Source organism: Equus przewalskii, chromosome 13, assembly GCF_037783145.1.
Source record: "Equus przewalskii isolate Varuska chromosome 13, EquPr2, whole genome shotgun sequence".
NCBI lineage: Eukaryota > Metazoa > Chordata > Mammalia > Perissodactyla > Equidae > Equus > Equus przewalskii.
Genome location: NC_091843.1, coordinates 84,596,871 through 84,623,661, shown reverse-complemented (window position 1 = coordinate 84,623,661; position 26,791 = coordinate 84,596,871). Strand labels below are relative to the sequence as shown.

Sequence of the window (26,791 nt, the reverse complement as noted above, 5' to 3'; positions counted from 1 at the left end):
TAAAAAAATACTCCAGAATCAAAGAAGTGGGTCAGCAACATTTTTTAGCTAACTCGACACCTGTTCTAATATAAAAACAGAAAACGCCACTAAGCATGGAGAGTTCTACGCTACAGAGCTTCAGCGCGCTTCAGCAACACCGGGCGCGCCGTCTCAAGTCCGCAGGTCTCCATTCAGCCAGTAAACACCGAACCGGAACGAGAGCCAGCCTTTCCAGCTTTGCATGAAACCCTGTCGCTCTGTGCGGGGACAAACCACGTGGCGTTTTAGATCAAAGTGGAATATTTCTCATTGCTGATGTTTACTTTAAAAAGATCGTTACACCAAACACACCTTGAAGGCAGGTTCTATTTTACATGCAAAGCCACTGAATAAATAAATACTAGGTTTGTAGTTGCCTCTGTTTTCCACTTCAGACTAACAGTGGTCCCTTGAGCCCAGATTTTGGACTTCTCAACAGGAAGCAGTGCGGGGAGTAGGAATAAGCTAAGAAAGCTGCCAAAGGCCCAAGGTGATGCTGTTTCCAGAAGGAATACTTCTCCCTCACTACCGACTCCAGAAGACTAGGACTCAGCAGGAAGGATAAGTTTGCTCAGGCTTTCCCTGTTACTTCCATGAACTTCTGAGCAACAAGCACACCTAGTCACACAGGCGGGAACAGCACTGGCCAGGTGGCCAAGCCGCCAACAGTCCTGGGTTCTAGTCCCAGCTCCACTGACGTCACTGCCTTGGACAAGCCACTTCCCTTCCCCGGGCCACATTCTCTCACCTGTCAAATGAGAGGGTTGGTTAGCATTATGACTCCAGATTCTTCCACTTTAAAAAAATCCTAACATTTTATTCAAATTATACTTTAAAAGAGATCATTATTTTCTCTGTATAACACTTAACACTGCCTGATATTTGCGCGCTCTTCCCAGGGCAGAACGCTTCCCATAAATGTGAGCTGCATCCTTTTTCCCCTTTCTTCTCTCTTTAACTAGATCCTTTAACTAGTAACTTTGTTTGGTGTATTTTTTTAATTCCCTGTGACTAGCGCAGGGAGGGCTTTCCTACAAACTACACTTACTCTAGTCCCTTCATATTCCTCTTAACAGTGTAGGTTAAAAATAGAAAGTGAAGAAGCTCATCTACCAAATTTCAGAGCCTCAAACATATTGGATCGAAGCTCTGTCAACTCCAGGAACCAGGGAAGTACTGCTGAATGTCACTGCGAACTGACTGAAGGATGCACTTATTATAACAGCCTTTTGAAAGCTGAGTTGTTTCTAAGGGAAGTAGCTTCAGTATTCATCTATGTCACTAACTATGGTGACCCCAGAATTCGGAAATGGGGCATCACTTGGGAGAAATACTAGTAGCAAACAGCATCCTCAGGTCACCCTGGAGAAAGAAGTCTGGGGGAAGGGAATATGTCTGTGAAGCTAGGGACGTTCAGAGAGAATCCAAGTCTAGATAAGGCCACTGGAATGTGACATCAGGGGCTGAATCAGGATGACTCGGAGGCACAGTGGAAACCCAATGCTTTTATAACCTGTCTGGGAAAAGTATGTGGTCAGCACTGGATCTGTCAGGGTCCCCACACTGTGCTGAGAAAAGTGGGCCCTATACAGGATAACCAAAGCCACAAACGAATGAGCTGCCCCAGGGGAAGCAGGCACAAGAGAAGGGCAGGGGGCGGTGTTTAAGGCTCTGGCAAAGAGGAGATGACCACTTCGTTCTGGGTGATGGGTAACAAGATGTGGAGGTGGCCTTGGGACTAGACTGGCTACAAATAATCCTTCTTTAACTATTTCACTTTCATCTACTTCCACACAATCTTAGATTAATACTGCTAATATACATGAATTTCCCATTTCTGCATCTCCTTCTGATGACGACAATAATGAATAGTGAAAATGACTGAGAAATACAGTCCAAAAAAACTTTACATATCACCTCTAGGGAATGTGTTGTGAGAGAAGGTTTTTCTGAATAAATAGAGAAAAATCCTTTAAGCCCATCCTGCTACCTTTGTTCAAAGGGCCCAAACTCACATTTAGCAGCCTCAACATATATCCCTTTTCCCTTTCCCTGGCAAATTTTGGACTTCATGATAAATGCAGAAACTGTGATTAGAATATATACTTAAGATTTTAAAAGGGGGATGGGGATAGGTGACAAATTTAACTTAGGGAAGAAGGAACTGGTTTTTAGATCCAATGCAGAGTCCCACCTCCACCCCACATTAATCCTGAAGTTGAGTGCTCCATTGAGTTCAATGGACCAAAGTGATCAGGACAATTTCTAAATAGTCATGTGAATAAAAATGCCAGATTCCAGCATGTAAAGGGGTAGACTAGTTAGTGTAGAGAAGGCCTTCTCGGGCCTCAGCCTGGGGCTGTGCGTGTAGATTTGGACAGACCACTCTAGCACACTCAGCAACTTCCATACTGCCCACCATAATGTGTGGGGTAAGAGAGCTCTCCTACCCATTTGGACACTTACATCCTTTTCAGAAAGTTGTGAACTCCAAGGATTTAAGCTATTTTGGGAGTTGCAAATCCAAACGCCTTTCTTCGGGGGCTAGAAGGAAGAGTAAATGTCCAGTGATGGGGCCCACGGTGAGCTACAGCATGCTAGCCCTTCTACAGGCAGCCAAACTGAAATTTAAAATACGTATATATATATATCTCTACAGGCTGGCCAAACAAGAGCCTGCAGGCCAATCTACAACTCCTAGGCTCGATTCCCAGGCTCTCCTGCAATCTCTGGGGTGTGGCGCTAGCTAATGGGTGGGGCTGGGGGCCAGGCTCTCACCATCAGACCGGCTGACTTTCATCAAGTCCAGGGAGAGAACGGAATTCAGGAGCTGCTTTTATGACACTGAGGAAACTGCAGCTATGAGCCCCCCTCACGTCTGGATCCCGTTAGATCTTGGCCAATGCTCCTCTGAAGCCCACCGCACCCTGCAACACTATCACTCTGTTCATCCAGGGCGAGAGGAACCAATCACAGGAGGAGGCAGCTTCCACACCGCCACTCACTCACTCAAAGGAAAACTGACCCAAACTCAGCAGGAGAAAATGGTGCGTAAAGCAAAATATGTTCCCAAAAGAGATCAAGTAGGATTACAAACAAAATATCATGCCTTCTAAAACAAATGAAGGAACAAAAAAAGATTGCTATCAAAATAAACATCTTAGTTGTCTCTCCTTTCAATGTAAGAAGTAATTCTTCAAAATTTAAATTTAAAACAAACATACAACAACAACACAAAAACCAGTCTTCCACAAAGTGCAAGATGTGTTTTGATTCTGAAACAACAAAATGCTCAGGATTCAGCCACCCCGGGCACTACGTACTACCCATCCCCAGGAACCTGGGCAGCCCAGGGACCAATGGAACATGGACAAAGAAAACAGCCCTAAGACGCTCCAGGTTAGGAACCTTTCAGACCCTTCCTCCCTTGGTCTGGCACGGAGTTCGCAGGGAGGAAGGCCCGAGGGCCACATAGGTCACCTGTCCTCCCTTCTCCAAGGTAGGCTTGGCTTTAGAGGCCTCTCTTCCACAGAAAACAAGACCAACCTTCCTTTCTCCTCCCTCCCAAAATGCGTGCGTAGACTCCCAGGGCACCCGAACCTCGAGTGTCACCATCCGCCTCCGAACACAGAGGGTGATCTGGTGCAGCAGGACAGGACGCTCAAATCTCTCAACCATTTAGTTTTGTGTTTTTGGCATTCTACATTCTAAAATGCAGATTTTCAATCCTCAAGGCATTAAATATCTTAGGACTACACCTGCCTGCATAACACGATTATTGACAGCAACGACCTGCAATAAAACGGTTCCTACGTTTTGAGATGGGGAAAATGCTCCAAGAGAAGACAGAAATCACACCCTACTCAGCCAGCACAGTAGAACTTTCTCTGAGCCGTGGTTCTCATGGGAAAGAGGAGTTTCCCTAGTGAAAACAAACAGCACCAAGTTTGACCCAGCACCTCCTTGGCAGTTGTCTCTCGCTCAAACTTAAACACAGGCTGCATCCTGAAACCAAGGAAAAACTGAAAGTAACTGGAAAGGGGCTGCGCTCACGTCCTTAACCCACATACCAAAGGCCATCGCACATGGAGGCGAGAATGCTGGGTGGGAGGCAATTACACACTCCCCTCTGGGCTGCTGGAGGCATACAGGGCTTCTCCTCTTCCATCACATCCTCACACATGTCTACAGGCCAACAAAGAGGGGGCGAGGACTGCGGCAGAAGCCCAGTGTGCATGCCCACAAGGGGACCTTTCAACGCCCACCCTCAAGCACCGCCTGAGGATGAGGTCAGCCTCCATTCTATAGGCCACGAAACAAGCTGACTTTGTGACCAGCTGGCGGGACCCTGTGAGGCTGTAAAGATGGAACAGGACTCGTTTCGCCCACAGGGACGTCATTCCCTATGCAGGAAGCCCAGCCAAACCAATTTTAAATCAGTCCATTCAGGGAACAGACACAGAGACATTTACAGGAGCCTCTGTGAGGCATCAGTTACCCACTCCTCCCTCTGCTCTGACCCCAAATCACACTGCACACACACCACTGCAGGGCTCACCTCCCTAAATGCCTCCCTGTTTCCATGACAGCCTCCCAGCCAAGAACCTACAAGAGCTGCCCACCTGCCACCAGACCACGGTCAACGCCGCACCTCAGCACTGAAATTCCTGCGAGATCTGCTCATTTGACCTACTCACATCTTCTCCCTGTCCTACGTGTGCCTTGTCCTTGCTCTTCTCTCTACCTACAAGGCCTAGTAGCTAAGAGCACGTTCAGCCTGCATTCAAATCCCAGCTCGACCACTTAGAGCTGGAGACCTCGGGCACGGCACTTTAAGGACTCAGTGCCTCAGTTTCGTCGCCTGCAGAGCAGGGATAACGACAGTGCCGACTGCTCAGGTGAGCACAGAAGTGGTAGAGTGAGATGATACAGCTAAAATGCTCGGAATAAAACCCGGCACATGGTATCACCCAAGAAATATTAGCACTTAAAATACTTATTATCATCAAGCAAGTCCGTTCTTCCATGAAGACTTCCCCAGCAATACCAGTTCACATCTTCCATTTGTTTCTTCAATGATCTATGAACAGTCGGAAAGCAGAGATACTGGCTGGAGTCAGGGACGGTTTCATGGGGCAGCATGACTTAATGGTAACCAAATGTCAAAATTATTATTATGAAAGTCGTATCCTAAAATAGAGACCTGTGGCTCCCAAATTCTCTCTGCCTCCAGCAACAAAGTCTCCATGGGTTCACCACTAAGAGATACTATATATTCAGATAGTTTCAGACTTTGTTTCTTGGATCCAAAACTTAATTCTACAGAGACTGAAAACTTCTCAAGAGCTGGGACCGCACCGCAGACAGCCAGGACATACTGGGAGCTCCCACCACAGAACCACAGCGATCCTCAAGCCAGTGCCTGTTGAATTTAAAAAACACAACACGAAGTTACCTGAAAAACAAAGGCAGCAAACGGGAAACTAAGTGGACCTACAGAATATGAGTTAAAATTTACCCTTTCAGTATCCTCCTTTTACACTTCTTACCACAAACACATGAGGGTAAGAGGAAGAGAACAGGGGGCAAACAACACAGAGCTGGAGTGAAACCTGGCAGAGACAAATGAGGCAGCCTCGCACCTTGGCCCCCTGCCTCCAAACCTCTACAGCACTGCATGCATACTCCCACACGGCACTTGTGAATTTCTACCTTGTTTCATGCCACGGAAGACTTTGGACCTTGTCTTCAGGTTTATAAGCTCGATTTCCCCCAAGTCCGAATGCCCCATAACTGCAGTGCCCTACTGAGTAGAGAGCTGGTGTTTAAGGCAATCAGAGGAGAATCTAAATTTCAAAAGTCTAAGAGTAGTTCCGCCACATTCCAGACGGTACAACCACAATTATAAACGCATTACCCAACAGAAAACTTCCAGGGGCCTCCTCCAACTAATGGATGGGAATGTATCAAGTGCTTTTAAGAAAATGGTTGTTTTGAACCCCTTGAGTGTATATGAAATAGTCTGCAGTTTTAGCCTAAGGTCGGGGAGAACGAACACTTCCTGGGGAGCTGCTCCTGGCCATGTTGTCCCCTCTGTCAGGGGTCCATCGGAGAGCTGCCCTGGCCTCCCTCCCACTCCTCACTCCGCAGTGCTCAGCGGTCAGCGGCCAATCTGTACGGCATGCGGGGTTTAGATAGCTGGGCTCTCCTCTCTCCTTTCCCCTCCGACAAGAGTGGCCCCCAGGCAGCACGCCTGCTGCTCTTCCCGACAAACTGTGCCCCTGCAGAGAGCGGCCCAGCCCAGCGAGACTGGTGCCCGGGGAGGGTCCCCAAGTGGGTAGGTCTGGCTCATGTTGGGGTTCAGCAGGAGGAAGCCCACTTCCCTGCAGACACAAGCTACCTCGTCTCATCAGCTTTAGGAGGGATAAACGGGATGTTTGGCACCTGCCTGCTGACGCTGTAGTCTTTATTGCCAGTTTGTTCAGAACCCGGGAAGGAAAGGATGGTGCCATTTATTGTGCGCCCTCGAAAACTCCAACACCCCTCCCCCCCGCCCTGTAATCTGGCTGATCAAGAGGCCTACTATGGGGAAAAGAGGGGAATTCCAGAAAAGGGTCCTATATTTGTCTCATCAGCATCACAAACCAGGCCTCGTTCTACATCCCTTGTCCAAGAAATGGCTGAAAGTGTATCCCTCAACCGTAGAGACACCCACCCTACAAGTGACATGTCCAGAAAAGTAAAAACCGCCCCATAGCCCACTCCTAACTGTCTGTGGGATTACCTAAGCCTTATCGTACTTCCCATATTGGCCAAATTAAGTGCTTATAACAGCTGCTATTTGAGATACTAGCAGCCACCCTTATGACAAGGGAGAAGTACAAAAGTCTACAAGACAAGACTACCTGTTCACATCCAATCAGGAAGAGCCATAAACAGGGAGAAGACAAAACACACAACCCCCTGATAGAAGCATCCTCCACCAAAAGTACCAGCCCACATTTGTACCACTACTCAAGATCAAGACATTGAATGGTTCGCCTGCTTGGCAGGAAAGCGCTGTTAGAGGCATCAGGACGGTTGAGAAAGAGCGAGTGTACCCAAAACCACACTGCGGTGTGCAGACCCCATCCTCTAAAGTGACTGTTCCCCACCACACCCCCTCCTGAACCATCAGAAATGGGAAGAGTTGAAAAGAGGCCCACTTACGTGCTCCTTCATCTCCTTAGGCATGGTTTTGGACATCATGACGCAGCAGAGGAGGGCGACGAGAATGAAGTAGAGCGCGTACATGAAGCGGGTGCTCCGGGACTGTCGGAACTTGGGACAGCAGCCGCAGCACAGGGCACAGCCAGCAGGCCCGCAGCAGCAGGCCAGCTAGAAAAGGAACACAGAACATCCTCTTAAAGCCACAACTTTACAAACCTATTAATCCCAGACCTCCGTTGCAGGTGACCTTTCAAAGCTACCATTTTTCCGAGGCAACCTGCCCATTGAACATGCACGAAGAGTTTAGTGTGTGAATAAAGCTTTCACCAGAACTGGCCTGATATCCTCTCTAATGATTAGCACCACCGCTTGGGAGATGCCCAATAATTAAGCAGAAAAGGCACAGTTCACCTGAAGCACCATAATCATTACTCTTAGATAAAGATTTCTGGGATCGGCAAAGAGAAGAGAAGAAGCCGAGAATTTAAAAAAGGACAAAATGAGGTGGGGAAAACACAAAAAACAAGAAGTTGGGCCCACGAAAGAGATATATCAAACTCCCTGAGCCTAACAATGCACTGTGTGAACACGTGGGGACGTGTGGGATGGGCAAGGCTAGGTAGGCTCGCATCTGTCCACTTTCACAGGACATCACGGCGTGTGTAACCTGAAGCTCAGGGGGAAGAGGTGCCTCCTGCAAACGCACCGCTGACCAGAGCGCCAGGTCCTCATGGTAAACTCTTAGGCTAATGAGTGCGGCAAGACTAGGCTTTATTGGTCAATGCAACTGGACATACTTTGGGGATATTAAATAAAATAGGGATTAAGTTTTCAGTTTTGGGTCTGGTGTTAATTGTTTTTAAAGACTTTACTTTTTTCACAGTAGTTTTAGATCTTACAACAAAATTGAGAAGAAGGCACAGAAATTTCCCATATACCCTCTACTCCTACACATGCATAGCCTCCTCCATTATCAAGAATGGTTTGTTTTTTTTTTTTTACCAAGGATGAACCTACATTGACACATCATAATCCATGGTTTTATCCTTTTATTGGCACATTAAAGTCTGTGATTTACCTAAGGGTTCATATTTGCTGCTGCATATTCAATGGGTTTGGACAAACATACAAAGACATATATCCATCACCACAATATCACACGGAGTGTTTTCACTGCCCTAAAAGGAAACTAGATCTTTAGGAGAGCATGGGGCACTAGAACACAGCGCTGTTAAAAGCTCAGGCTCAAAGACAGTCTGCCTGGGTTTGGGGCCTGGCTCTGTCGACTACCAGCTATGAAGCATGGGCAAGTTATTTACCCTTTTAAGACTCAGACTCCTCATTTATGAAAGTAATACTTTACTATATAACAATACTTATGCTGCGGTCTCTTGGACAACCTAATCAGACCCACCTGGTGTTAGGGAAGGAATTCTGCTTAGCAAATAGAGAATTCTACAAAAGAGTTCGTCATAAACTGCAAATAACAACAAAATCTACATGTATTAACTCTACATAAAACCTAACACCTAAAAATTCAATCTCTTGATAATGATTTGGAAGGAAGTTCAGGACTCTGACTGGCTTCAAAACAAGCACCAATTAGAAGGCCACGCTATAAACATCAGCTACAAGGAGACGAGATGATGGGTATACAGGTATAAGACAGCAGGTCGTAATCATAATGGTGCTATGACAGATCTTCAAAACATACACATTTCCCAAGTTATTTCATCTACTTCATGAAACTGCCGCTGTTTGAGCCCTTTGACGTTCTGTACTAGTTCATTACTTAAAATTTTTGCTAATGTACTCTTTCCATCTTACATTCAGTTTTCTAAGCCATTTTCCTCAAAAGACTCTTCTTGCCTCCCCAGACTAGGCCACTGCTTTGGAAGATAAGCTGTTCTATTGGGCTGGGCTAACAGATCACACCAGTGGGTCCTAACACTGTGCATGTGTGGTGTTCTTACAGGCCACCTTCCTTTACAGCGTGCTCGTGTCCCCGCCCGCCCGCCCCCTCACCCCTGCACTGGCTGAGCTGGCTTTTCTCCAGGCCATGTCTCCCTCCTCCTCTGCCTCCCAAAGTCTTTCCCAACTGCCTCCACCTTCATTAGTTGCTAACTCTTTAAGCTGTATAGTCTTAGATAACCAGTCTAACTGCATTCCAAATTTAACTGTGATAAACAAAATATTTATCCTATTTGGAAAAAGAAATATTTTAGGAGCAGTTGATGCTTCCCATGATAGAACTTTCCCACAGCAGAATCAACATTTAAACTTACTATCTCCGTGGAGGGGAAAATGAACAGACACACACACAATGTGAGCCTAATTGGTCATTTACAGACAGACACATAGTGACAGAGGGATGTGATTATGGAAAATGTGAAAAGAAAATCATACTGGTTTAATCCTCTTCTATCATTACAGTCATGTATCATTGTATGGATCTGATTTTTTAAACTTTCCTTATTGTTCACTTTAACTCTACATACTGCTATGGTATTAAAAAATATACGCGCGCGCGGGCGTGTGTGTGTGTAGATGTTTGTACATATAAAAACACAAGTCTAATATTAGAATCCAATAGCCATTCTCCACTAGCCTCAAAGGTACTTCTCAAAGCAAACTGCCAATAACCAAGGGTACAAGTGCACTAACTTAAACCAAACACTGACATACACACCAAGTGGAAATTCAAAACAGCATCCAAAGAAATGTTATGTTAGCATCCAGGAAAATCTCACAGTCCTGCTGACTTGCCACTTCTTTCTGGAAAAGCATAACTTAGAATAAAATGGGTTTACATAAGGCCCTGTCATTTATGGCTTTATTACTCTGAGCATGTCACTCCCCAGATCTTCACCTTCAAAACTGAAAAAATCAACTCCTGGTCAGCCTAACTGCCAGGGCTGTCACAAGCTTGCCGAGAAGTGCCTGCGTCTTGTTACCTCTGGCTCCAAGGGCCCTAGACCTTTTACTGAATAAATCAGGCAATACAAAACAAATAAATGTAAGATGTACATCACCAAGAGTGAACTCTAATACAAACCTTGGACTTTGGATGATAATGATGTGTCAATGCAGGCTCATCAATTGTAACAAATGTATTGCTCTGCTGGGGTTGTGGATAATGAGCGAGGCTGTGCATGTGTACGGGCAGCGGGTATATGAGAAATCTCTGGACCTCCCTCTCAATGTTGCTGTGAACCTCAAACTGTGCTAAAAAATAAAGTCTTAGAAACAACAACGCAACATATGAACAAAAGAGTGCCCATGAGTGGCTCAATAAACGGATGTTGAGTGAATAATATATGGTAAAATCATAATTGCAACACTCCTCAAACAAAAGGGCTGGCAATCCCACCCCACAGGGCCAAGTGCACAAGCTACGTGCTGCAGTCTGAATTTCTCACACCAGCAGTGTATCACGGAGCAGTTAAGGCTGTAATTTGTAGATACCGCATGCTCTCCTTTTCCTTATAATAAGAAGAAATTAAGACATATTCAAGAGGAACCCAAGACTATCTCTTTGGACGACAGTGCTTGCAATTCTTCTAGAAGTTTACCCTGCAGGTACACTTGTACAAGGGCAGAGATTTAGGCATAAGGTTGTTTGTTAAAATCATGGAAACAGTCTTATTCTCCAGCTACATGTGGACTGAATAAATGAATTATGGACTACCCATATAAGAGGATATAGTTAAAAAAAAATAAGTCGGCGTTATGGGCTGATTTGTGTTCCCCTACACCCGCCCAACCAAAATTCATATGTTGAAGTCCTAACCCCCTGAAAACTCTCTAATCTTAGAATGTGACTATATTTGGAAATAGGGGCCTTAAAGAGGTATTAAAGTTAAAGAAGGCCATTGGGTTGGGCCCTAATCCAGTATGACTGATGTCCTTGTAAGAAGAGATCAGGACATGGACATGCAGATAAAGAAGACCATGTGAAGACACAGAGAAGATGGCCATCAACAAGCCAAGGAGAGAGGCCTCAAAAGAGACCAATCCTTCTGACTCCTCGATCCCAGACTTCCTCGATCCCAGACTTCCAGTCTCCAGAACCATGAGAAAGTGAATTTCTTTGTTTAAGCCACTGGTCTGTGGTACTTTGTTATGACAGCCCCAGCAAACTAACACCGTGTATGCCCTGATATTTTCTATCTGGCATCTCCGTCTGTGGTGTGTATGTGTGCAGACACAAAGACCAGTAACACTGATTCCTTGCGGTGTGGGCCTAGATGTGGAGACAAAAAGCAGACACCTACTTCTCACTGTTCTGCTCTCCTGTTGGGGTTTTTACCATGTGCATGCATGACTCTTACGATTAAGAAAAAAGAAAAGAAAACTGACTATTTGAGAAAATGAGCTTGAAGATATTGATATAAAAGCATTTACAAATATGGCATTGACTTACATGATTTTTTTTCTGAACAACCTTCCTCTGCCCCAAACATACGGAAAAGGAAAAATTCCAAAGAGCCCTGCACGCCCACCATCTAACCTCTTTTGAAAAAGCAACAGCATGAATAGCAAAGGCTTTTCTAAATAGAAGGTGCTCTGTCCTTCCAGGGCGGAGTCTAAAGGAAAGGGTCAGCCAGCTGCTACCTGGAGCTGGGGCTCCCCGATGGCATCACTGTCCTTCACCTAGCTAAGGACCACACACACACACACACCCACACACACAATAAACACCAGTGTCCCGCCCGGTCCTCCCTCAGCACAGACAGCTCTTCTAAAGACTGACGCTCCCCATGTGAAGACGTGATCACAGAAACATGAGCTAGGACTGGTAGTAACTTCCAGGTTCTTCTTTTGTTAAATTAAAAAGCATAATTCTTTTATTATCCAAAATTCCCAGCCAGCAACACCACCGATAGGAAATAGTAAAGAATTAGGAAGAAAGCCAACTATGTGTCACAGAATTGGCGTGCACACACACACCATGTATCTTACTCATAAGAGCCCCTCTCTCCGTCCCTTGAGCCCGCCTTTCACAGTTCCTCCAGGCTTGCTTACACCCACGGTGACAAGGAGGGACAGTGATGGCAAGAGCACAGGTCCGAGAACCAGAGGGCCTGGGCGCCAACTCTCTGCGGCTCCCGTCTCGATTTTCCTCCCTCGTAAACTGAAGGAGCCTAAGGGGAGATGATGGGTGGGAGGTAACTAGGTTTCTCCTCCCATTCAACTCATTCCTATCCAGGGCAGGGGCAACCGGGAACGCTGTGTGGGAGCACGTCCTAAAGCTGACTGTCTCACAGGGAAAAGGCACGATCAACAGAGTGGCATCCATGCCACATTCTTGTGGTCTCTGCAAGAGGTGATGACATCCCCACCTTCCTAAGTCCTTAGATGTTGAAAATGAACTGCGATAGGCAGGCACACTGAGTTACCCCCAAGGCCAGACAGAAGAGAGAGAAACCGATCAGACAGAGAACTAAAAGGGAGGCAGTGGAAGCTCTCCGAGCACCCCGCATGAACACGAACATCGCTCTGCTCCGTGGTCCCCGCTCCACGTGGTGTGCCCCCACGGCAGTGCGATAACTCACACTCAGGACGTCCGCCCGGGCATCGCAAAGAATCACGTTCCATTCGGGGCACTGGGGAAGGCAAAGAAGTGCATGGGACACTTCTGTCACAAGAATCATCCCAAACGTGGGTCCCATTCTTTAGTTTCGGTGCTTTAGTTTTTGGGAGTGTCCATCCCTGAGCAATGTGGAAACACCCATCAGAAAGACTTATTCCTCGAGAGCTCTGGAGAGCCAAGTTGGCTTCAGGGCGAATAATTAAGTCCAAACTGCAAAAGGAAAGGAAATATTCCAATCTGACACCGCCCTTCATCCAGGCCTTTTCCCTGATGTGCAAATACAGGAGACCTAGCAGAACTAGGGAAGACATGAGAGGGTTTTTTGTAAACCACAATAATTATAATACTGTCCCTTAATAAACGGCGCAGAGAACGGGCAGCAGCTAGGAAGTTCCTCAAAAACTGAAGTTGTTGAAGCTTTGAGAAGCAGAACCCAGGTGTTCCTGGGCAGGCTGGAGGATTATGATATCAAGGAAACAGAAGAAAAACATTAAAGAGATTAAATTGGGTTCAAAATTTTTTATTAAAGTAGACAATGCTCTCTACACTTTATTTAGATTTCCACGTCTTTCTGGAACATACAATACCGCTCATGCAATGTCATGGCCCACTTGCCTTCCTTCTCCTTTGAGGTTAGGATTACCTATGAATCACCTGTGGTCAGCAGAAAGGTAGTGAACAATGGACTCCACTTTGATAGCAATATTCATTTAAATTCTGGACCCCACAACCAACATTTTGCCACTCATTCTCCTCGCTCCAAGCTCAGAAACAGCTTCCCACTGAGCTTATACAGACCTTTTTCTCCACTGCAACAGGGAGTCAGTGGTGGGGGTAAATAGGAACTCTTGCCACCATGGTGCCAGATGCTACCCTTTCTGGGTAGCAGGCAAGGGAATGATGTGACTTGAAAGCTAGAAGGAGAACACGCAGTTCTTCTGCTCAATAAAGGAATATCTTACTGCACAAACAGTGTAGCTGCAGGCAGTCCCAATTCACACAACGATTGTGTTTCAGAAAACTCAACAGAGTGTACATGCACTAGAAAGTAGGTTTGTTCGGGGCTTACAGTGGATTTCTCCCATACAAAAGAACACAGAGCAACCTATTAAAAAACTTACTTAATCCATAATAATACTAGCTAAGAAGAGTTAACACTTAGTAATCTCTTACACTGTCCTCTCTGCAAGGCACAACTATTATTATTAGCTATTATATCACCCCTACTTCCAGAGCCGTGACTGAGGCTCAGAGAGGCTGGGGGACTCAAGGTCAGAAAGCCACTAAGTGGTAGATCCAGGATTTAAATCTGGTAGACTCTTTGCCATTCTGCTCGACTTACTGCTGGAATAATGAGGGTGAACAGGACAGATAGCACTGGCCTGAAATTGGCCTGAAACTTTGAGGTTTCCTACAGAAGGGAAACGACTGCGTGGCAAGGAGCAGGCAAGAGAGGAAGCAGCTTTTCTCCGCTGCCCTTGGGTGTACAGTAAGCATTCCACAAAGATCCGAAGAAGCCTCTCCCTTTCTGTGACCCTTCCTCTCTGGCCAGGCAACCTCTGGCCTCAACGGACCTGGATGACCTCTATTAGAGCTCTGCCCCCAGCAGTTCAACCACCCCAATCACCAAGCTCTTCCCCTCCCCTCCAGGACCTAACCCATATACAAAAACCCTATTCCTAATCCCATGGAAATAACCAGGCCATTCACTCACTCAACTGATATTTATTATACTACACACCTATTATACGCAGTGGTAATTCCTGGAAACGCAGCAATAAACAAGGGACCTTGTTTCTATCCTCACCGAGCAAAAATACAAAGATATACAAAAGAATAGCCATCTAAGTGTTGTTTAGAAGAAAGAAGGGAAACCCGGATGTTCAATGAAAGAGTACTGATCACTGAAATTATGATACATCCCTACTCTGCAATACAATGCACCCAGTGAAATGATTACGCAGATTATCCATCCCTACTCTGAATACAATGCACCCAGTGAAATGATTACGCAGATTATCCAGAAAAACTTACTGCCATGGAAAGATGTCCAGACTGTACTAACTGAAAATAGTTAATAGGACAATAGTACAGAGTCTGACAGCACTTGGAGTGAAAATATGACAAGACATAGATCAGCAATAACAACAACAAAAAACAATCTAGAAGGATAAATACCAATATGTCAACAGCAGTTAACAGAGTTGTGGGACTGTGAAAGACTATGCTTTTCTGTATTTTCTGAACTCTTTTCAATAAGCACATATCTTATAATTAGCAAAATATTACAAGTTTCTATTTTGGAAGAAAACAAAACAACATTCCTACTCTATTCCGTAGGTGGTAAACACTCAAATATGTGTTAAATGAATCAGCCAACTGAGTAAATGAAATCTACTTCAGCTATGTTATTGGTAGAAAACAGGCAGAGTGAAGTATCTCTGTAATTGAGGCATAAAACTAGAAAATTCCCACTGTACTGTACCTTTAAAAATGGTTAAGATGGCAAATTTGCTGGTTTTTACCACATTAAAAAAATAAAAATTCCTTAATTCTTGTAATACTGTCACCAGACATGGACCCTAACCCACTTCTCTTGTCCTACCTAAACTCTAACTCTCTTGTCTTCTTGAAAGATGCAGGTGTTCCTTTATCCAACACCTTGGGGCCTTGAGCTTATGTGTCTTTCAGGTACGTTCCAGGAAGAAGCTCTAAGCGACAACTGCCCTGGACCCAGGTGCTCTGAATGGGACCAGACGGGCCCAGAGCGGGCAAGACAGCAACCACAAGACTGGCACCAGGACAGATAGGCAGAGAGCTGTACGAAAGTAACCTGCCCTCATTAACATTGCAAATTCCCTCCTGTAGGCAGGGCGAAGCAGCCATTTTTAGATCACGTGATATATGCAGAAGCCTGATCTCCAACCACGCATATGCAAGCTTCTGCCCACCTCTACTCACCATGATGAAACTTCCTCTTTCAATATTCATTCCTACCCCCAAATAAAGACACCCACCTCCCTGTGCTGGAGGGGTGGGGCCATGGCTTTGTGAAATTAGTCCCTATGGTCTCCATTTTTCTTTGCTGTATGCCACAAGTAAAAATTCAACTTTGTGAAACAACTACTTCTGGTGCAGTTTTATTTAACTCCCAAGAGGGGACCCACATTTGGTCCAGTAACAATATTTTTTAGAGTTTAATTGATACAAATAAGCCTCTACTTGGTAGAATTTGAAGCAAATAAAAATGAAATGAGAAAAATTAAACAGCTACCTAAAAGTTCAAGGAGTGGAACAAGATGCTATATACACATTTGTCCAGCCCAGAAATTACCTCTTGTATTTCCTTCATCTCAGTTTCTTAAGTTTCTCCCTCCTGAGTTCAGAGAATCTCTTAAAGCTCCAAGGTCTTCACAACCATTCCCACAACCACGACAAGAGGATTTGGGGGTGTCAGAAAGGAGCTTCTCACACAGGTTTTACTACACTAGAATGTGCGAGTTTCATCAACAGCATCTCCAAGAAAAGCACCATCAAGGGTCACTTAGCACCCACGGCCATTAGGACCGAATCTGAAACGGCTAAGGATGGGCTGTGAACACACATGAAGCCAGCCATTGGCTTCTGGGTCACAACGGGCCCTGGAGCAACAACCTATTCTCCTTGTGGGAGTCTCTTTCTCACTGGGTTAGGGTTATTGTCGGCACTAAGAGAATGCGATCAAGTTCTCTGTTCTCAGACAGCAGCTGGATTCTTTGAATCACCCCATCACACCACCCTCCACTTAGGTACCTCCTAAAAAATACCACATGATAAATTTTAGTAGGTTGGAGGAGAGAATCTATAAGGCTTAAGGTTAAAAGGTCAAGTGACTCCACTCTCTCTCTGACCATTCAACAGAAAACAAACATTCCTGGGAACAGATCATCGACAGCAGGGTTTGTTAAACTCAGCATCATGACATTTGGGGCCACATAATTCTTTGCCGTGGGGGCGTCCTGTGCACTGCAGGAGCTTTAGCAGCATCCCTGGCCTCTACTCACTAGATGCCAGAAGCAATGCCCTCCTCTCCCTCACAAGAGGTGACAATTAGAAATGTCTCAGACAGTGGCCCTCCCCCTTCTGTTGAGAACCACTGATTCAGGGGCTAAGAACAAGAGCTATGGAGTCAGGCTGTCCCGGCTCACAGCCCAGCTCAAACACTGCCTGATTATGCGGCCTTAGACCAATGCTTTACCTCCTGGGGACTCAATTACCTCATCTGTAAAATGGGAATAAAAATACCTACTTCACAGAGTTGTTAGGAGGATTAAATGAGACAATTCAGGAAAAGTTCTTAGCACAGGGCACTCGGAAAAAGGCAGCTGCTCTCGTCATCTCCCTCCTCCACAGAGATGCCCATACCCCTCAGTCCATCAGAGGTCAACAGAGAAAGAGGTAAAGCTGGGAGGAGGAGGATCAAATAATAACTGATTTATAAGGATGTTTTCATTTTCTGCTCTAACGCGGATGATAAATGCATGTGTTGAGGAAAACACTTTTAGAAATAAAACTCCTGAGCTCTGACCCAGGAGAGCATCCTAACAACTTGGGGGGAAAGCTGTTCCATGTTTCCATGTGTGTCAAAGCACTTGCCATGTGCCAGAGAGTTAAAGCTGTCTTTGTACCTTTGTTTCCACTAAGGAACAAACAAGGTGATTGGAACACTCATTCGTACCTACTGAAGCCACAAACACCTGCAGCAGAACAGGGCTGAGTTAAGCAAGTTCTAGAAAAAAAGGTGTCAGAAAATGAAACCTTGACATTCAAAATGGAAATGTGTAGAATAATGGGAAGAAAAGTGCTCATTAGATTTAAACCATTTTTCAAAGTTAAATCTTCTCATCAAAATAAGAAGGGGAAAATCCTGCTGGTTCTACTTTACAATAGCTTCATCAACAAGCCGTTAATGAAAGACAAACCTCCAAGTTTGCCTGACTGTGTCATGGAGATTACGCCACAATGGAGAAATCTGCCAAGCCATTTCCAAGAGGTGCTTGTACGCCAGCCCAATCCCCAAACCCTGCCAAGCCACAGAATGCTTCACAGGCTGGTGACGGAGTCCACAGAGCCAACTAGATCCAAGTGTGCTCTGGGATAGGGACCAGAAATGAGCTCATTTCACTCGTACACAGTTCAAGTGGGGATGAACTCAGGAGCTCAGCTGGGCCAGCAGTTTTAGGGGTTAACAGTGCACCCTTCTCCCCATCAAACAAAATTCTATGTGCAACTCCAACGTATAAAATGCATGGATATGCTACAATACTACAAATACACTTATGTATTCATACAACAAATATTTATTGAATGCTTACTAGCAACCAGGCGCTGTTCTAGGAGCTGGTAGTACAGTCCCGCCTTCATGAAGCTTACATTCTAGTGGACTTACATCAAGCTCAGCATCTCAAAAATTCTACCCAAACTGGGACAGTCACAGCACCTAGGTTGAAAGCCTCTGGTCCAGTTCAGTCCTCTCATGTTCCTGATGCGAAATCTGAAGCCCAGAAAGGGTAGGTGATTTGGCTCAAAGACAAATCTAGTGATGGGTATCAGTGAACCAACAAAACACACACCGGTTCAAACAACTCCATGCTCTGGAAGAGGGACGAGCGAATCAAGGACTCTGGACCCGACACTTCTGTAGCTATAGCATGACAAACTATCAGACAATCAAAATAACTAAATGACGCCTTCGTAAATAGGCTTAAATGATGCTCTGTTGACCCTGGTAAGAAGGCAGCAAGCGTCTAAGTATCCAGCACGTTTTGAAAGGTTTCCATCACGACAGTTAAAGTGAAAGGCGGGCCACATGATGAGTTAACCCAGGGATGGCCACAAGTGGAATGCTCCTGGACAGCTCCAGGCGATGGGTGGTAAATGCCTGACCCCCAGATGTACCTCCCTCCCCCATTCTGAAAAGCAGATGCAGAAAAGCTCTCCCCCCAGCCCACACACAACCCACGTGCAGGGTCAACTACTGGCCACTCCCCAAGCCACAGAAAGGGACCACGACTCACAAGACCGTCTGCCCCACTGCCTGTGACAACACACCTCTCTCTAAGGTTCCTCAGGCTCCAGCGGCACTGAGCAAGGAACAACCTGCCCACCACACTCTGGGAGATCGTGAGCCGTCAGGATCTCACAGAATCCTATTCTTTAGGGTTCACAAAATGCCCAAGGAAAGGGGACATTTCAAACTTGTTTTCACCTAAATGATTAGATAAGCTGGACACAGAAATGTCAGACAGCAAGGGAAGGCTGTACCTGGACGCACCAGCGCTAGGGGCAGGAGCAGGGAAGCGGGGAGCGAGGGAAAGGCTCACACTTGCTTAGACCCCTATTTCTCCCAGGGCACCGCAGGACTCCTGTCCCTCCTACAGGGTCACCCTCACCCCTCACTCACTCCCTCTTTCTGCATGAAAGCCTGGTGGCCACATGAAAGCTTGGTTTAACAGCTTTCTCTGGGAGCTGAGGTCACAGCTGCGCTGTTTTCCTGCAGCTGAGAAAACACCTTCTCACAGTCATTTTCACCATTCATCAGCTCCTCAAAACTTCAGGAAGCCTTTCCCAGCTCTCTTCTCCTTTCATCCTCAGAACTCATCTCCTTCCCCCACTTCCAGCCTGAAGAGGAAGGAAAACAATAGATATGCGCCCCACCCCCACCCCAGCAAAGAGCTACAGTTAATTGCCTTTTTTAAGGGAAGTGCTGTCCAGTTGCCCAGTAGATTTTATCAGCATCCCCACCCTCTTCTGAGCCAGGACCTCAGGATGAGGCCAGCAGGAACACCTGGGCAGCACTGCGAGGATGCTGTTCCTCAGGCACAGGCTGCCTCCAGGGCACCAACTGGCAGAGAACTACCCCACACATGCAACTTGAGAGGCTTCCTGTCAATACTCTCAAACACATTTGCAAAAGGAACCAGGGCCAAATGTAGGAGCCCATGAGTCATATTTTCTCTATCAAAAATACCAACAGAAATGAAACTATTCTTATACAGGAGCCCTCCTCTCCAACCTTCACCTTATTTTTTATTCACCAGGGCACCGGCTGCGTGGCCAAGCAGGGCAGGTGAGTCTAACGGGAGGTTTCCCTGAGGACTCCTTTTTAATCAAATAAGTCATTTCCTCACGTTAGGAGTGGTATTCCTTCTGCTTTTTAAAACCATTAAGATCAAGCTCTTCCATTGGCCCCAGACTATGAACAACTGTACCCCAGCATCAAAACCAAACACAAGGGAGCACAGAGCTGGGATGACACACCCACGAAATGAGCTGTTATTGGGCTGCAAGGTAAACAGGCCTGAGGGTAGGCAGTTCAGGAAATGGACCTTAATCACTATTTGTTCAGTCAAACCTAGCATTTCTCAAGTCAGCTAGTGGAGAGGATGCTGGACTGAGGAGGAGAGGCCTCCTTTAAAGACTCTGGATCTGTCTCGCCCCTCCTTCCCGCCTCCCCCCCCGCCCCCGGGGAGAGCCAAAGCCTTGGTGTTGCGCGGATGGGGTCAGGGCAGGGCTGACAGTTAGCACCTGTGAAGTGGGAGCCCCATCCCCCACGGAAAGGAAGGAATCAGCCAGCACTAGACCTGAGCTCCCAGACGGGAAGATGGGGAGCGGGAAGGGAGAGGGAAGGACAGGCAATAAAGTAGGAAGTAACTAAAATATCTATCTGGGCCCTGCCGTGGTGGCGGTGGTGGGAAGGGGAGTCCTGGGAAACTGAAGTGCTCGAGCAGAAGAGCAGGTGTGGTGGGAATGTGGGCGTGAACACAGGACAACAGAAGAGCTGGAGTCTTGAGCAGCCTGGATGAAGGGATGGAAAAAGGAAGTGGAGGAAGGCCCCACACAGCCCAGCCCAGAGCAGAACAAAAGCAGAGACTGCCTCACGGCAAAAGCAGAGAGCACTCAGAGGTGCTCCAGGTGTGGCTCATGGGCGAGCAGCCCGGGCGTCACTGGGCGCCTGTCAGGTCCCACCCCAGACCGGATTGTGAATTGGAACCTGCATTTTAAGAAGCTCCCCAAAGTCCTACCCGGCTCAGGTGAGAACTCTGGTGAGAGCTTGCTTTCTGCAGTGGCAGGGCCTCTGGTTCTGAGTATCCTGACAGGCCCAACCGCAGGCACAGGTGTGTTCACACCGTTCCGTGTCTAAAGACGACATTCCACACGCCTGACAGGTCTCCCTATCTCTTCAGTCAGAAGGGCTCTTCGCTGATGGCAAACAACGAAAGCCAGTTTCCAGTGAGATCAAACACCACTTCAATATAACAAGATAAAGGAATCATGCAGACTAGCAGGCAGTCCCTGAACAAGATGGCCTTAAATAACTTAACAGGGAAAAATGCAAATGGACACATCCTCCGGAAAAGATAAAGTAAATACACTAAAATACTAATCAGAGTTGTGACGTTAGAGGATCTTTGTTTTCTTTACCGTGTCCTGGCTTTTCCAGGTTTTCAACATTAGCATGAATTTCATAAGTCTTTTTTATTTTTTTTATTATTTTATTTTTTTTCATCACAATATGTCTTTTAAATTAAGAGAAAATTGGGGGCAGCCCCGTGGTGTAGTGGTTAAGTTCACACACTCCTATTTAGCAGCCTGGGGTTCACAGGTTTGGATCCCAGGTACAAACGTACATACTGCTCATCAAGTCAAGCTGTGGCAGGGTCCCACAAATAAAGTGGAGTAAGATTGGCAGGGATGTGAGCTCAGGGTCAATCTTCCTCAGCAAAAAGAGGAAGACTGGCAACAGATGTTAGTTCTGGGCCAATCTTCCTCACCAAAAAAATAATTAATTAATTAAGAGAAAATTACACAAAATTTGAATACATGAAGAATCAAAGAAGAGAAATCTTCTGATGCAAAACAAATAAAAAGCCCAGTTAATTTGCTGTCTTCCACATATGCTATGACTTGCTGTCTATTTTATTTATAAAATTCATTTTACTTGGGTACTTTAAGTGTCAAGACAGCAACCCTGGCCAAATCAGAAGAAAAGAAATATCATAAAATGGGTTTCAAGGATAGCTTTAATAAAAATGGTCCCAACCTCACTCTCTGGGGCTCACCCTAAGACACTGCTTTGACAGGGGCAACCTTCTATTGTACGGTCCTCCTTGAAGAAGAAGCACCTCACCAAGCAACCGTGGATGGGCCACCGTCTCAAGACGATTTCTCAGTGACGGGACAAAGCTTTGCTGATGCACTATCTCCAGCCATTACCTTTCATCAACACCAGCAAGTTCAGTGTCTACAAGGAGAATTGAGAACTCACGATATGTTGGTCCCTAAACAGACATTTACTCTGTAAGAGCAAAACTGGACCACATGGGACCAGACCCAAAACTGTGACCTCATCTCCAGACCCAAAACTGTGACCTCATCTCCAGACCCAAAACTGTGACCTCATCTGCTGCAACCCAGGAGTCCTTACACCCTGCTCCTTTTACTGCTCTTGTGTCACATGCTGGATCAAGGGACCCATCACTGAAATTAAATTATGGTACTTTTCTCCTAATTTGCAAGAACAAACTATAATATAGTTATTTTTTTGATGCTCTGGCAGCTTGGGGCCTTGCTGATCCAGGAAGGACTGCCCCTCCCAGGGCTAGCTAATTCCTAGAGATGAATATGCCTTTTGTATGCAAACCAATCAATTCGGGGCCCATATTCTGGACCACCTCTTCCGTCTGGCTCTTACACTCCAGGAAGTAATATTTCTCTGCTCTAACCATCCCAGGGCTGGGTACCAGACAAATAGAGATCACTCCTATACCCGGGGTCTGCTGAAATTATTCCATCTGGCTAATCCTAAGCCTGCTTTTGCTGCCCTGCCTTGCCTTTCCCAAGGAAGCCATAATAAAAGCTTCACCCATGCTTTCCCCTCACTCCTTCTGTCTCCTACCAGCCCCTGTGCTTCCCCAAGTGGCCCTGTATGGCATGGGTACCCCTTCTTCTTGGGAACTGTGAGTAGCAAACTATCTTTTCAGTGGCAGTTGTCTCTTGATCTGTTGGCTTCACCATACCTGAATAATAATAAAACCTACATTGTAAAACACACCCAAAAAATGGCTTCATTTTTCTCAATTTCCATTTTTTAATCTCACACATTTTCCTTAAGCCTTTACCACCTACTCCCAATTATGTATGGGCAGGTGGCAAACAGAAAGAACACATCACAGATATTCATAGGAAACTAAGAATCAGAAGATATTTTGCTTGCTTTGTTATGAACAAATACGTTTGGGATTTTATAGAATGTATATAATAACCATATTCTGCTATGGAAACAGATCTAGTGCCTGTCACTAACTTTCTCACGGTCCTCAGTAAAGAACACCATGATTTACAAAGAGTACCCAATCCTGACAACAAGTTCAAGAGTCAATGTTCTACTCAAATTAAAACTCATCTTACAAACTAACTTTCTGGTACCCTTAGGCATCCAGAATAACTTGAAATGAAGAATTCCAGAGCAAGAACAAAACAAAAAAAGGAACTGTCAGGAATAAATGGAAACCCGAAGATTTAACCTTTGATGACGCAAATTCCCACTCACCAACCAGAAAGTAAGGAGGCTTGATGGTCAGGCATTTTAGCCAATGTCCAGTCTTCCCAAAGAAAGCAAGGGAGAAACTGGGGAAACGTAGAGAAATAAGGTAAAATAGGCAGCAGAACCGACAGTCACAGAAGCAACAGCTACTGACAAGTATGTACAAATGTGCAACATATACTTTACTAGATTCGTTATATACATTACAGAATTTAACGTTCATCATAACTCATGTTGTTATCATCAACCTCTGTTATAGCTGAGAAAGCGGATCAAATAACAGACACACCTAGTAACTGGAAGAACTGGGATTTCTGCCTCAGTCGGGTGCCAAAGTCCATTTCTTTCCACTACTTTACAATGTTGAATTATCAGTTTACCACTGTGATCACGCCTTCACTAAATTCCTCTCATTCTCTTCTGATAACCACCCTCCCTGGTAGGCAGGGAGAGTAGCAGTACTCCCAACACAGAGATGAATGTGAAACCTGGATAAGTTACATTACTTTTGGAACTCATTCCCGGTCCCTCTAACATAGCACCCTGCAAGGAAGAGAGTAACGAGCAGCAAAACCTGGATGGTGCAGACAGAGCGAGGAGACTGGTGACACCAGAAAAGACAGAGACAGCAGCTCTGCAACCTCCATACAGCCGTGAAAGCACACAGTTATTCCACGTAAGTGTGCAATATGCACTTGCACGTGTACATGTGCACGCGTGGATGTGCACCCAAGAAAAGCAAGCAAAACTCCAGAGACAGAACAAAGCCCCAGAGCCCCAGCTCTACCTCAGTGTCAAACTTTGCAGCAAGTTCCATAATTCAAAAAGGCAGAGAATTACATGCTGTGTTGTCATCAAAACACTGAAAATTAAAGGCGGGAGTGTCTTAAGCAACCCAGGAGATCCTTCTACCTAGTACTTATTATAAATAATAGTTACCTAACATGTCTTAAACACTTCCTCTGTATCAAGGCACTACATACACTCTGCTGCTTTCAAGACATTCTTTCATTTAATCTTCAAAAGAGCCCTGTGATGTAAGTGTCACAATTCCCATTGTGCAGATTAGGAAACCCGAGCTACTGACTGCAAAGCCCATCAGGGTTCCAAAGACTGGTTTTATCCCCGCATCTCCAGGAGACGTGGAGTACACTGTTTTGAAGCCTCCTCCACCTGCTCCCATATAGAAACAAAGACCAAGAGACCCCAAAGCAGGTAAACGCAGGTAAGGCCTGAGGCAGTCAGAAGAGCCCACTGGACCTGAATCTTCCTCACCTGTCCTCCCCGAGCACCGAGCAAAGGCCTCCTAGGAGGAAACAGCCAAGGCCTTAGGCATCCCAGTATCATTCTGAAAGGCATTCTTCATTCTGATAAGTTCCAGTAGTATCAGTAATAATAAATTTTGAATAATGTAAAATTGTATTGTATATTTTCTAGATGCCAGGGGGAGTCCTAAGTTCTTGACATAGATTCAGTTCATCCTTACAACTCCATGAGATAAATACTCACTTACCATTTTTTCATTCGTATTTTTGCCATTTTTTCACAAATGAGAAAGTATTACTTAATTTTGTGACGTGAAAACGTACTACTCTTAAAATCAGAAAAAACTGTATAAGCTATGCTGACTTTGAAAAAGTGATGGAAAGACAAACAAAGAAGCAGACAAAAGACACAGGAAGAGAAGAGAGAAAAAGGAAATGAGAACGTCGATTCCATTTTTTCACAAATGAGAAAAGTGAGGTGGACAGAAGCGCAGTAACTTTCACAGGGTCCTGAGATGACAACTCGTCAGCCAGGTCCTAAACCTCTTCCCCGAACTTCCACGTGCCGTGTCTGGAGTGCAGGGGCCATGAAGAGTTGCTGACATACACTCAGAATAAAACGATGTTCTACCCGAGAGAGATGATTTCGAAGTTTCGAGCAATTATTTTGGACTCCAGTTAAATATACAGACACTGAACATAAAACAGAGCAAAAACCAAGTTTGGCACCGGTAGCAAGCACAAAACCTGACCCAGTCCACATCTCATCATTAGCCGCCTCCTTTCAACTATCATAGTAAGTAAACAATTTTAAAGTTGCCTACATTCTCGTTCACTATGATTCTGTACAAAATGTCCAGTTCTAAAATGTCCCACAATTCACATTTTTCCCATTGCTAACACTAGAATACCTCCCACTCTTTCTAAGACACATACAAAGATTCTTCCTAAGTCCTGAAAGTTAACTATTACAAGACACACAGGCAAAAGACAGAAAACAAAAACTAGACTGAGGCTTAAAGCAAATTTAGAGATAAGTTCAGAAAATTCCCTTTCCCTCAAAATATCACCTAATACATTACATATATATAAACCAAATTTTTTGCTAATTTAACATCTTGGGATCATTATTTCCAGAAACTGAATAAAACAAAACAGTTTTGCAACCTTGGAAGTTGTCGAGTAGGTGACAAATGAACAATATAAAACCAGAATTTGAACTCACGGACATTAAATATTCATGGGTTCAGTGAACATGAGGAATGGGTAAAGTAAATAACAGAAACTTGCTCCATAACATAGATGGGAACCTCCCGGCCTGTGGAGCAATGCAAACACACAGACCGGTTCCCGTGTATCGAAGTTACGATGATGGACATTTGCAAGGATCATTTGAGATCAGCCATGTAAAGAGCTTGGCCCATGTGCCTGCAGATAATAAGTGTTCAACAAGAGCTGGTATTAAATGCTCATCGTATTCAGTCAAGGTTACTTAGCTACTCTGCTACTCAGTCGCCTCACGTACACAACAGAGACAAGAGTAGTTCCTATAGAACCCTCACACACTGCTGGTGGGAATGCAAACTGGTGCAGCCACTATGGAAAACAGTATGGAGATTCCTCAAAAAATTAAAAATACAACTACCATATGATCCAGCCATTCCACTACTGGGTATCTATCCAAAGAGCTTGAAGTCAGCAGTCCCAAAAGTCCTACGTACCGCAATGTTAATTGCAGCATTATTTACAATAGCCAAGACATGGAAGCAACCTAAGTGCCCATCAACAGATGAATGGATAAAGAAGATGTGGTATATATATACAATGGAATACTACTCAGCTGCAAAACAGAACAAAATCATTCCATTTGCAATAACATGGATGGACCTTGAGGGAATTATGTTAAGTGAAATAAGCCAGCTAGAGAAGGATAATCTGTGTATGACTCCACTCATATGAGGAATTTAAAAATGTGGACTAAGAGAACAGTTTAGTGGATACCAGGGGAAAGGTGGGGTGGGGGGTGGGCACAAAGGGTGAAGTGGTACACCTACAACACGAATGACAAACATTAATGTACAACTGAAATTTCACAAGATTGTAACCCATCATTAACTC

General features: G+C 45.2%; 1 protein-coding gene across 3 annotated transcripts in view; it reads right to left on the bottom strand.

The window, feature by feature from the left end:
* Nucleotides 1–26,791, bottom strand: part of SERINC5 (serine incorporator 5) — an 88,476-nt gene that overhangs the window by 40,385 nt on the left and 21,300 nt on the right. For all 3 annotated transcript variants that reach the window (XR_011525700.1, XR_011525701.1, XM_070571538.1), the window contains exon 2: nucleotides 7,231–7,398. Coding sequence is in view for 1 of the 3 variants with exons in the window: in XM_070571538.1 (XP_070427639.1) it covers nucleotides 7,231–7,398 (168 nt within the window). In the remaining 2 variants the exon portion in view is untranslated. The remainder of the gene's footprint in view (nucleotides 1–7,230; nucleotides 7,399–26,791) is intronic.